Source organism: Lutjanus erythropterus, chromosome 3 (genome assembly GCF_056507025.1).
Source record: "Lutjanus erythropterus isolate fLutEry1 chromosome 3, fLutEry1.hap2, whole genome shotgun sequence".
Taxonomy (NCBI): domain Eukaryota; kingdom Metazoa; phylum Chordata; class Actinopteri; order Lutjaniformes; family Lutjanidae; genus Lutjanus; species Lutjanus erythropterus.
Genome location: NC_139319.1, coordinates 3,034,173 through 3,046,364, shown reverse-complemented (window position 1 = coordinate 3,046,364; position 12,192 = coordinate 3,034,173). Strand labels below are relative to the sequence as shown.

Here is a 12,192-nt window from a genome sequence, read left to right as displayed (position 1 = left end):
ACCTTTCATTATGATGAATGAACACGGCACTGACCTTCAAAATAAAGGTCTGATAATGATTTAATGACAAACGAAAATTCGGTCATTATCTACTCACCCTCATATAGATTGAAGGTTGGGTTTAGTTTTTCAGTCCACAAAATGCTGCTGAAGTTTCACAGGAAAACAGTGTTGCAGAATCTCCCAAACAATGGAAGTGAATGGTGACCAGTTTTCAAATGTAAAAAAACTAACAGAATAAAAATATAAAATGCCTCCATACTGCTTGTCTGGTGTAATCAAAGTCAAGTCAATCAAGTTCACTAAAAAAATATTATTTACACCATGTTTTTTTAGCCTGAATCTTCACTGTCTTCACCGTTTGAACTGGCATGTTAGCATGTCACCTCGTACAAACACCGGCGGCTCCTGAAGAGGTTAGCATAGATTGGTTGAAGTTGGGCCGTGTTAGATGTGATAGAAAAATGGTTCATCCAATCACCTGTCATCTGCATTTTGCCCCTTTCCAAAAAGTTTGTAAGGACGACTTCCCACATGGGTCTGTGTAACAAATCATCTGGTGTGTCAGGTTAGCGTTAGCCAGGTAACGTTGCAGTCTCCCTCTCTGAGTTGCCTAATTTTCTAGCTGACCTTGTATCTTCAGTGTGCATAACAAGTGGCTAACCTCTCCAATAACTGTGTACTGACAGTTTATAAGTTATACAGTGGCAGTACAGCAGTGTATTGTAAATCAAAATACAGCAACTTGCTGGCAACTGACCCGCCAGCAACTTAATGTAAATATATGAGGAAATAGTTCACAGTGTGCAGGTCAGTCGGTGAGCTCCAGTCCATTTATTCTCCTTGAAGAGTTTGTGTGCATTAACACACAAGATGTCACATTCAAGTTCTGCTTAAACACCACATTACGATCTCTCTCTCTCTCTCTCTCTCTCTCTCTCTCTCTCTCTCTCTCTCTCTCTCTCTCTCTCTCTCTCTCTCTCTCTTTCGCGGTCTGACAGGAGGGGATGTTGAGTCGTCACACTCATCCTCATCATCAGCAGTCAGAGCCTGATGGCTTCTTTAAATCCCTTGATTGAAGGCGTGTTTAGGATTTAAACCGGAGTGAGTGAAGATTTCGCTGATTCGTAAATCTGGGTGGAAAATCAAGCTTCAGCTTTGTTGAGTGACACTAACAGACTTCATCTGTGTGAACTCTGACGACGGCTCACATCTCACACTGATGTCTGCGACAAAATACAGATAATGTTAGTGACCTCTGAGGGAATTAGGTCATTAGAGAAAGGTGGTTTAGTTCTGAGAAACAAAAGAAAAAGTGAAATATTTTGAAAGAACAAGGATATAAAAGTAGGAAAACTTTTTGACAGAAATGATTCCAATAACCACTCTATGGTTCCAAAGTCATTTTTATTTCATTTATTTATTTAATCTAAAATGTAAAATGAACGGGACTCAAGGATACCCCTGCTGATGAAGTGTTTGCAGTGTTTATTGTCGTGTCTCTGTGCTTAACAACAGATATAACCAATGAATGGGCTGATTAGCCGCATAATAAAATGATGATCTTCTAATAAATAATATAAACCTTCATAAACTTAGATTAGGTTATTTAAATAAAATAACAATGATGAACTTTTTCTTTGCATTTATAAATGATCAAAAGGTGAAATCAAGTTTTTAAAGGGTCACTGATTGGAACAGGTCTGTTATATGAGAATAAAATGTCTAATAAATCAATTGCAGTGATTAAAATGAGGTCAGGCTGGCGCTGTTAGTGATGACCTGACCTTCTATACAGTGAAACGTGCAGATAAACCTCGGCCTAATCCATCCTATAGATATTTAATCAAAAAGCGTTTTCAGGTATTTTCTCTCTCATGCAATATTCCAATGAGGAGGATTAATATAAGGAGGCTGCACGCCAGCGGCGGTTGACTCGTGTGTCTGTCCTCCTGTCTCACAGAGCCGCCACTGCAGGTTTTATTAACACTTACACACAAACATAAACGCACAAACAAATGCACAGAGCAGCCCATTATCAAGCCAGAGCATGTAATACACCTGCTGGTCCACTAGGGGAAACTATGTCAGTGTTGGCGAATCTACATGGGGTTTTTGTCTCAACACACAAAAATATGAGTGCATCCTCAGAAATTAAGTCAATGAGAGGGTCATCAAAAGTCTTTTTTAGGTCACTGACAGTGAGGCTCAAACATGAAAAAACAAGAAAAAGCAGCACACACTCAAAGCTCCATTTAAGTTCCTTTAATCAAAAATGTTTCGGCAGGTTGGCTTCATCACGGTATCTGCTCTCCAAAAACATTTGTACTGATTTAAGAACGATGGTCCATGTGGGTGTGGCTCTTCGGGTCACATGTTCAGATGCACCAGGTGTGATTCGTTCTCAGTTGCAACAGGTAGTCAACATAAACTCTCCAGGCAGAATATCAGACCAAGGAAACACGACGAAGAAAAAGAAATAATAAAAAACCCAAAAAAACAATAATTATTTACAAATTCCTTAGAAATAAAGACCAGCAAGGTTTAACTGATGGTTTTCCCTTCTTTTCTCTACTGGTAAAGTCTTAAAGGGACCCAAAACTTAAAATTCAGTCATTATCAACTCACCCTCATGCCAACAGAGGGTCAAGTTTATTCTGTTACTCAACAAAACTCTGCTGGAGTTTCACAGGAAAACAGTGTTGCAGAACAATGGAAGTGAATGGTGACCAGTTTTCAAATGTAAAAAATAACAGAATAAAAACATAAAACGCCTCCATCCTGCTCATCTGGTGTAATCCAAGTCTCCTAAAGCCTCAACATGCCATTTGCACATCGTCACACCACACACACAGTTCAGACAGTGTGCATGTGAACGTGGCTCCAAGCTAAAGATCTACAGCGAAGATTCAGGCTAAAAACATGATGTAAATAACATGTTTTTTTTAGTCAACTTGGCATGTTGGGGCTTTAGGAGACTTTGATTGCACCAGACGAGCAGCATGGAGGCATTTTATCTTTTTATTCCAGCTGTTTTTTTACGCCTGAAAACTGGTCACCATTCACTTCCATTGTTTGAGAGATTCTGCAGCACTGTTTTCCTGTGAAACTCCAGCAGAGTTTCGTTGAGTAAACAGAATAAACTTTACCCTCGATCAGCGTGATGGTGAGTAGATAATGACTGAATTTCCATTTTGGGGTGAACTATCCCTTTAAGAATCATAGTCACACACACACACACACACACACACACACACACACACACACACACACACACACACACACACACACACAGATGTTACAGCTGTGTCATTTTACAATCAGTGTTTCTTCCTCAAGTTTGTTCCACGTGCCAGAGATGATTTTGATCTGAAAAGGAGCCTCGCCTTTTTTTGTCACTGAGCTTTACTGGCACACAAACTGGATCCACACACTCACACACACGCATATATATACACACACATATATGCACTCACACACACACACACACACACACACACACACACACACACACACACACACACTATGATATAGGGCAGCTGCAGGGCTCTAAATCCCATCATTGGCCTGAATCCTGTTGCTCTGCTGCATGTGTCGGCATGTGAGCAGCTGCTTAGCTCGTGGCCCCTCCCAACAGGCACCGTCCCACCCGCCCATCTCACCCTCAACACCCAACGCCACCCCCTCCACACCACACCCTGCCAACCAACAACCAACAACCATCCCCTCCCGGTTCTCTCCCCTGTTTACTCCACTGGACAACAACAACAACAACAACAACTGGATGCTTTAGTTGATCAGCATCTATTTACTCTACAAACACACATTCCTCCATCCAGCCGTCCCTCCAGCCGTCCATCCAGCCGTCCCTCCAGCCGTCCCTCCAGCCGTCCACCATCAGCTCCGCCGTCCCCACCTGAGCATCATGCGGGTGTTACTGGAGAGCAGCTGGATGAGGTTTGGACCAGCAGGCAGAGGCTCGTATGACTGGGTGACAGGATCACCTTCAACACAGGAGAAGCAGGTGTGTAGAGTTCAGGTTCAGCTGTGGAAATCTGACATTTCATCATCTTCATCATTAAAGGGACAGTCCCCCCCGAATTAAAAAATAAATCTTTTTCCTCTTGCCTGTAGTGATATTTATCCATCTAGATAGTTCTGGTGTGAGGTGCCGAGTTTTGGAGAAATCGGCTGTAGATGTGTCTTCTTTCTGCAGAAGAATCTCATCTATCAAAACTTTGGAATCTACTTTCTTTCTAATCAAAGGAAAGTAGTTCCTGCATGAAACTGCTCACAACAAGCTCTGTGGATTATCTTGAGTAACTGGGTCATGATTTTTGGAAAGAGACACTGCTGAGTGTCATTTAGTTCCATTATATTTGAAAGAAGGCAGACATCTCTACAGCTGATATCTTAAACAAACAATCAAACAAAAATAGATGAATGAACAGTACTACAGACCAGGGGAGAAATGTGTGTTTCAGGCTGGACCAGGAGCAGACAGGATCGAGGGGAATCTTGTCTTTTTTCTTCTTTTGATTCCTGCATTTTGTCCCCCAGACTTTCTTTTTGACTTGAACTATTCCTTTAATAAAGGAAGTTCCAGTGTTAGCAGTGCAGCTGGTCGTTAAAAGATTAAACTTTTGTGTTTTATTGTATTTTACCAAATTAGATCTGGGAGCAGTTTAGACTATTTAGGAAGAGTTTATTAAAAATGTCCACCTTGGAAAACTACTAAAAAGAAGATATAATTAATATATTACAAAAATCCATAGTTGTATTTATTTATTTAGTCTCTATTCATCCATAATCCAAAGATTATTAACATTAAAATGTGACTTTATTCAACTCTTGCACACAGATAACCTGGACTCGAGATTTCACCAGAGCTTTAAACTCGTTCAAGGTTAAAAAGTTTGGAAGATGAAGTTCAGTCTGTAAATTATTCCCAGCATTAGGGGCTGAAAACCTAAAAGTTTTCTTTCAGAGAAGGAAAATTTAGGAAGAGAGTGAAATTAATGAAACTGGATTTGAATTAGTTTGTAAATGATGGACTGAGATAAGATTAATTCAAAAACAATGTCACAACAATGTCAAGGAGGTTTGATTCTGAAGGTACAAAAAACTCGGAAGGATAATACTACAATAAAAACTTCACAATAATATCATTTATCATGATATTATAAAACAAAGAAAAATTACAACTTGAAAAAAATGTTTATTAAATATTAAACAAAACAAATGTATAGACAAATATTCTGTACATTTGTTTTTCCTTTAAAGTTCTGCTTAAAATAGTAGCCGTGACCTCAGCATGTGCAGAAAATTATAATAAAATGACTTTTGCAGTGAATGTTTGAATTATGTACGTACAACTGCAAAACATTTATAAAGAAGGAACAGTCGTGCAGAAATCATCTGATTCTTTTCATTAAGATTTTTATGCTGCTTAAAGAGACATTTCACCGCAAAAAACAAAAAACCAACAAACATATTTTTCGTTTTATATGTTTATCTTTTGGTATTAGTGGAATTAGACGGCACTCAGCTTGTGGTGCTCAAAGTGCCCCCACCCAAAAAATAAATAAATAAATAAATAAATAAAACACACATGGAAAAACTGAACAGCAATGGGTCTTTCTAAAAATCATGACCTGGTAACAGTTGTGAGCAGTTTCATGCAGGAACTACTTTTTTCTGCAGTAGAATCTGCTGGAACTACTTTCTTTCTACTAGAAAGAAAACACTTCCTGCTGTCAAGTGTCATCTACTGTAGTTCTATTATATTTGAGAGAAGGCAGACATCTCTACAGTCGATATCTGCAAATCTCTGCAACTCAAACAAACAAACAAAAAATAGATGGAGGAAAATTATGTCTTTTTGACTTTGGGGTGAAGTGTCCCTTTAATGTTGGTCCTCTGTAGTGTCTGTATATGTTTTCTTGTTAAGAGACAGCAGTAATTGAGTACATTTACTTAAGTACAGTTTCAAAGTATTATTACTCAACTATTTCCATTACTGACTACTTTATACTTTATGCATTTCAGAGGGAAATACTGTACTTTTTACTTCACTGCATTTGTCCAACAGCTTTAGTTACAAGTTACTTTACAGATTAAGATTTTAAGATGATAATAATGATAGTAACTTTATTTATATATCACCTTTAAAAACTGAGTTTATAAAGTGCTTTGACAGACAAAGCAAAAGAGCAGGATCTCCCAGAAGCAGAACACAAATAAAAAAAATAAAATTAAATATATTAAAAAGACACAACAACATCACATGAATGCAAGTCTATATAAAGAAGTGATTTAAAAGAGGATTTTGCATTAAGAGACATGATTTATAGTTTAGAAAATACAAAATGTTACAGGTTTCAGATGTTTTGTGTGTCAGTTGTTAGCAGAGGGATTTTCCCATAAACCCCTCAGATGGTTTCAGGTAAATAACTGAAGCTCGCCGGCGTCATCAGACAAATTCACAGATGAGAATTAGTCTGGAACCAAAATGCTTCTGGATGCAAATGGATTGACCTTCAACCAATCAAAGTGACTGATTAAGCGATATATATTATAATTAAACTTATCAAATCAGATACAGCAACCACATATTTCTTATCAACAAAAGATTTAAGTGCAATTTCTTGTTCTTCCTTTAGAGAAAATAAACCGTCCTGTTTGTTTAATACTGATGCTACAGACGGTTGTTTCCAAAAATGCTTCAATGGCCAAATAAAGTTGTTCTCCTCTGCAGTCATCATATCAAACCCGCTGCATATTAGATACAGTTGTAATTGGCGGTGGGGAAACGAGTACTGAAAATCTGCTAAAAATACTTAAAAGTATAAAAGTAAAAAGTGTTCTTCTCAAAAACTACCCAGAGTATTAGTTACTTTTTAATGGTCAATGTTTGATGCTTTATCAATAGCAGCATTCAATCAAAGGAGTTTCTGTTTGGATTTTTTCCATCCTGGTTTTTATTGGCCCGTTTGTGATCAGATTGTCTTACTGACAACAAAAATGCAAATGAAAGGTTGGATGTTAATTCAAGTTGTTCTCAGAACTCAGTTATACCCAAAAAACGACATAAGTACAGTAATTTTTAATTAATTACCTCCACCTCTGGTGACTTCCCTGACAAATCCAGGACAGGTGGAAATCTGTCTAAACAGGAGAGGAGCCAGACTTATCTGCCAGAGCCAATGAAAAAAATCATGAGCTTACAGATTTGTCCGGTTCCCAGGTTAGTTTGAGGCCAAAAGAAGTCAAAATGATCAAAATTTCAAAAAAGCACATGCAGAAAAGTAAAAAAATTTTCTTCTTTCCTCCCATAAATCACCTCATGACCCCTCAGATTTATCTGGTGACTCTTTGAAGGGGCTCGACCCGTAGGTTCAGAACAAAACTCACAAAAACTAACTGCATGTAAAATATTTAAATTAGCTCTACCTTGATTAGATACAACAATGAAATGCTGCTCTAACATTGATGCATATCTAATTACAATCTAATGAAGACATATCTGATATTATTTCAGTCAAAGGGACCAAGTACTTTTACTTTTCATACATTTTGCAGGTAAAGCTTCTGTACTTTTTAAGTAAACTCAAATTCTTTCTTACTACCAGATGCAGGACTTTTACTAGTAATCAAGTATTTTTGCACTGTTACATTGCTGCTGTGAGTACTGGTCCATGCTCTGCATGTCATGCATCCCTATAAATATTAAATAAATAACTAATAAATCAAGTTCTCAACATTTGGCTTCACTTCTTAAATTCAAAATGTTTGAAATGTATACTATAATTTACATATCGTGCAGTATAATTCATCTTTTCATCTTTGATCCCTCTTAAAAACAGAATAAAGAAGTTATTCCCCTGATAAACTGATGACTCTCTACAGGCCAGAAAAGGTTGAAACGTCCTGCTGTAATGCCTTTATTATTTCAGATGAGGTGTGTTTGCAGCTGCACAAAGGAAAACTGTGTAATGTCGATATTGTAGTGGTGCTATAAGTTATTTGAGGTCTACAGAAAACTTCTTTCTTTCTTTCTTTCTGTAAAGACTTTCAGGATGTAACCACACTTTGTGTCTGAGGGCAGCAGAGTCACGCTCTGATGGACTGAGAATTAAAAACTACGCGGTCCTGCAGAGGACCAGAGTCTGCAGGGTGCTGGGTCATCCAGGCAGCATTAACTAATTGCTAGAAAAACAGAGGCAGGCAGGGGGAATTTGGGACACTGTGAGCGGACGTAAGCAGCACCGCCACATGTTGTTCTCTCACAGCTGGAGATGTGCAGGATCACCCTTCTTGTCTGGATCAAACACAGACTTGTAATGCGGGATGAGCAGCACTGCAGATTTACAGCTGCTGCTCTTCATTCCCACAGAGGATCTCTGAGTCTGTAACACTTTAATTTTTTACCAAAAACCAAAGATCTGCACTCAAACTGTTACTGATGATTATAAAGGTTAAATCTTAAACATGTTTTTATACAAAAACTTCACAGAAAGCAGAATTAAATCAGAGAAAAAGATTTTTAAGCATTTGTTGTCAGTTAAGGGAGCAGTGTGGAGGACTAAGTGGCATCCAGCAGTGAGGTTTTAGATAGCAACCAACTGAATACCCCTTGCCTCACCCTACTCAGCATTTTTGCCTCCAAGTCTCAAGTCAGGTCTTTCTAAGGATTTGTCTTAGGAACCAAAGGGTCGCCAGTTCAAGTCCCACACAGACCAAAAGTACTGAGTGTGGACTGGTAGATGGAGAGGTGCCTTGAGCAAGACACCGAACCCCTAACTGCTGGGACGCCTGACTATATGTACACATGCAGAGTGAATGCATACATGCATGCCTAAAACTAAACTAGAAAACTTAGAAAGTTAGAAAATTGCACAAACTTACAAAACTAACAAAAATAAAATAAAATAAATATACAGAAAATGTCTTTACCTTGGTTTTTATTAGTTTGGTCAAATGCCACAAAAGCATGAGGAGACATTAGTTTTTGTGTTTACTGAGACTGGAGGTTGATCTATAAGACAGTGAGTCGGCTGCTGTTTGTGTTGCTCTGAGCTTCTTTAATCTTGCTCCTGACAAATAACCTCTCATAATGAAAAAATAAATAAATAAAACTAAAACTGAAACTAATAACAACTAAACTAAAACTAAACATTTTTAAACAATCTGAAACTAGTATGAATCAAAAATGAAAAAGGAGAAACGAATCCAGGGTACTTGTACTGTATTTACATTTTGTGCAATGTTTTATCTCTACTTCACCTCCTCAGAGAGAAACATGGAACTTTGTACTCCACTTCATTAGTCTGACAGCTTTAGTTACTATTGGTTACTTTTCAGATTATAATTTTTCATACCGTTTCAGTCCGTATGTATTGATTTTGAATCTTTGAATCTTCTCCTTAATATAAATACTGGTTATAGTGTTCCTATTTTTATTTCTGTTTCCTTTTTTTAAATTGTTCATATCGTTTATATTTTCTCTTGCTTTTATTTTTATATTTTACGTTTTAAACTTTTTATTGATGCTTTTTTTTTGTAGTTTTGCTATCAACTTTGCTGCTGTAACACTGTAAATTTCCCCACTGTGGCACTAATAAAGGAATATCTTATCTTAAATAAACATAAATATACTCTTTAAAAACATCTTGGATCAGCTAGAAAATACATTGTTACAAAGCTGAAAACATGGCCGTTTTTCTGACACTGTAAAAAGTGTCAGAAACACGTGATGATCTTATAGACCATGATGCATGTGCATGTGTCCAGGGCTCCAACTGGAATGAACTAGAGATGGGAGATGACAGAAAGTCGGAGCTGGTGGTCTACGTCGTCCTCCCGATCGTCTCCGTCCTGCTGCTGGCTCTCCTGGTCGGTTTGATCTACCGCCGCTGCTCCCGCAGCAAGCTGAGCCTGGCCGACATCATCGCTCTGGACTTCCAGGACGCAGAGAACAGCGCCGAGTTCCTCTCCTCCCTGACCAGGAACGCGGAGCGCCACACCAGCACCAGCTCGGATGGATCGGACGGGGTCTTCGTCATGGTCTACCTGCCTCCGCCCTACGAGGAGACGCTCACCAAGATCACCCGCGCCGCCAGCCTCTCCAGCTCCAAAGACGTGGAGTCGATAAAGATAGAAGATCTGGAGGCCAAGCTGTGTCCAGAGCTCAAGTCCAGCGGCCGATATGTGTGATAAGACATTAAAGGGTCATTTAGGTATTTTAAAACCTGGGCTCTATTTTTTATTATATTTTATTTTATTTTATTTATTTATTTATTTATTGTTTACATATTTTGGGGTCTAAATGACAAACAAAAAGTGTTGGAACTGGTCCAGTAGATCACCTCAGCCAGCAGCCATGAAGTGGGCTGGACCGTAATTCTTAGAGCAAAAGTGCTGATCAGTGTACGTCCACTAAAAATGCTTGTTTGATGAAGTCAAAATCCAATATGTATTGTGCTATACGACATCTGTATGCCAGTATTTGCCCCAACAGTGACAATAAAGTTGTTTTGCATGTATTTGCTGGTATTTTTAATGGTAATTCAGAATTTGTCTTTTCAGAAAGTGTTGATGACTCATCCTGCACTCGAGAGCGTGACTAACTCTGCGATGAAATGTTTTCTCGCTTACGACGCAGCGGCGCATGGAAGGAGAATACGTCCATTAACTGTAGCAGACCGCAGTGTTTCAGGGACCCTCACTGTATATAAAAAAACTGGATTGTACCTTATGGGGGAAATATTTTCTAGTTTCTCTCCTGATGTCCTCCAGCTGCTCAACCTCAACTCTAGGTGATTCAATTCACAGATCCCTGATGGACAGATGGCTTTGCTTGTTGCTAAAGTAGCTAATCATGTCTGTTATGGACTCAACAGTGTTATTTTTTTCTCCCCAAGACTGTTCCACCTATTGGTTACAACTACTGAGCTGTGATTGGCTACTTCTTGTCTATTTTAACTATAAAGCATGTTTTTTTTCATAAATATAACCAAATAGTTTTTGTTCCTAAACCTACCAAGTAGTTTTTGAGCCTAAACCTAAAAACTACAACCAAACTGTGACTGGAAAATGAAAATAGTAAATCAAGTGAGTCTAAAAAAAAAGTTAAAAGTGATATTTTGCTTCACACAAAGACCACTCTCCTCAGTGTAAGTCCTGTTTTTGACCCATTTATCTCCCACAAACGCTCTGCTTATCTTCTCCCATCTCTTCTCATCATCTGGCTCAGGCGACGGCCTCGTTCACACCTCACTGAAGCACCTTTCTGTACAGGATCCATGCATTTCAAAGCATCCAACAGGAAGTGAGCAGCCAAACATCCATGGACATGATGCATGTAATTGTGGAATAAGCACGACAGTGTGTGTGTGTGTGTGTGTGTGTGTGTGCTGGTGGCTGTGCTCAGAGCAGAGTTGTCTTGTAGCAGTAAATGTACAGTTTGTCCATGAATAAAACACTGCAGAAAAGGTCCACAATCTTCCTGTGTCTTGCCTCCCAGCTGCTTGTTAAAGAGAGAGTCTGTGGGATGAAACCACAGCAGAATAGGCTGATATCTGGCTCAGGAGCACATAAATGTATAAAATGTGGATAAACATATTTATTCAGTGCCTTTTTATTGGGCATCAACCTTGTATTTTCACGTGCATTGAAAAATGAAGTATAAATAAATGTTACCGGTCACGTTTACACCTGTTGCTTGAAGATGGGGGTTGAAATAACAATCCGAGCCTGTCAGTCGATGTACACTGATGGGTGAATTTGCACTCGATGATTATGTTGCAGACGTAGCTGCCTGTTTCTCTGCTGCTGACTGAGGTGATCTACAGGACCAGTTCCAATATTTTTGGTCTGTATCCGTGTATGCTGTCCAGACTGATGTAAGGAATGTGTTTGCATAAGATCTGAACACAGTGCAGGCCAGTCTACACCAGTTTACAGCTTGCATTAAAATGTGTCTTTCTTTACCTGGATAACTTAGCACTTTAATACCAGGTGTAAAAAAGGTGTTAGAGCCCAAAATATGTAAAAAGTAGGGCACAGGTTTAATGCTTTCATGTAAAAAGACATTACAACTCTAATATTTGGTGTTTTTATATCTTTGTTGTGTGTAAATTATGCTTATACAGTTATCACTCAACTCTGCAGCTCTACGGAGCTTTTTAGCGT

The 12,192-nt window shown here is 38.6% G+C and overlaps 1 protein-coding gene across 1 annotated transcript; it reads left to right on the top strand.

Annotated features, from left to right (window-relative positions):
• The first annotated feature begins 3,711 nt into the window (after positions 1–3,711).
• smim28 (small integral membrane protein 28) lies at positions 3,712–11,410 on the top strand. Its single transcript, XM_084714678.1, has 2 exons — positions 3,712–4,024; positions 9,793–11,410. Exons 1-2 carry the CDS (start codon positions 3,926–3,928, stop codon positions 10,213–10,215), a joined length of 522 nt encoding a protein of 173 aa, XP_084570804.1. The 5' UTR covers positions 3,712–3,925; the 3' UTR covers positions 10,216–11,410.
• Positions 11,411–12,192: the final 782 nt, after the last annotated feature.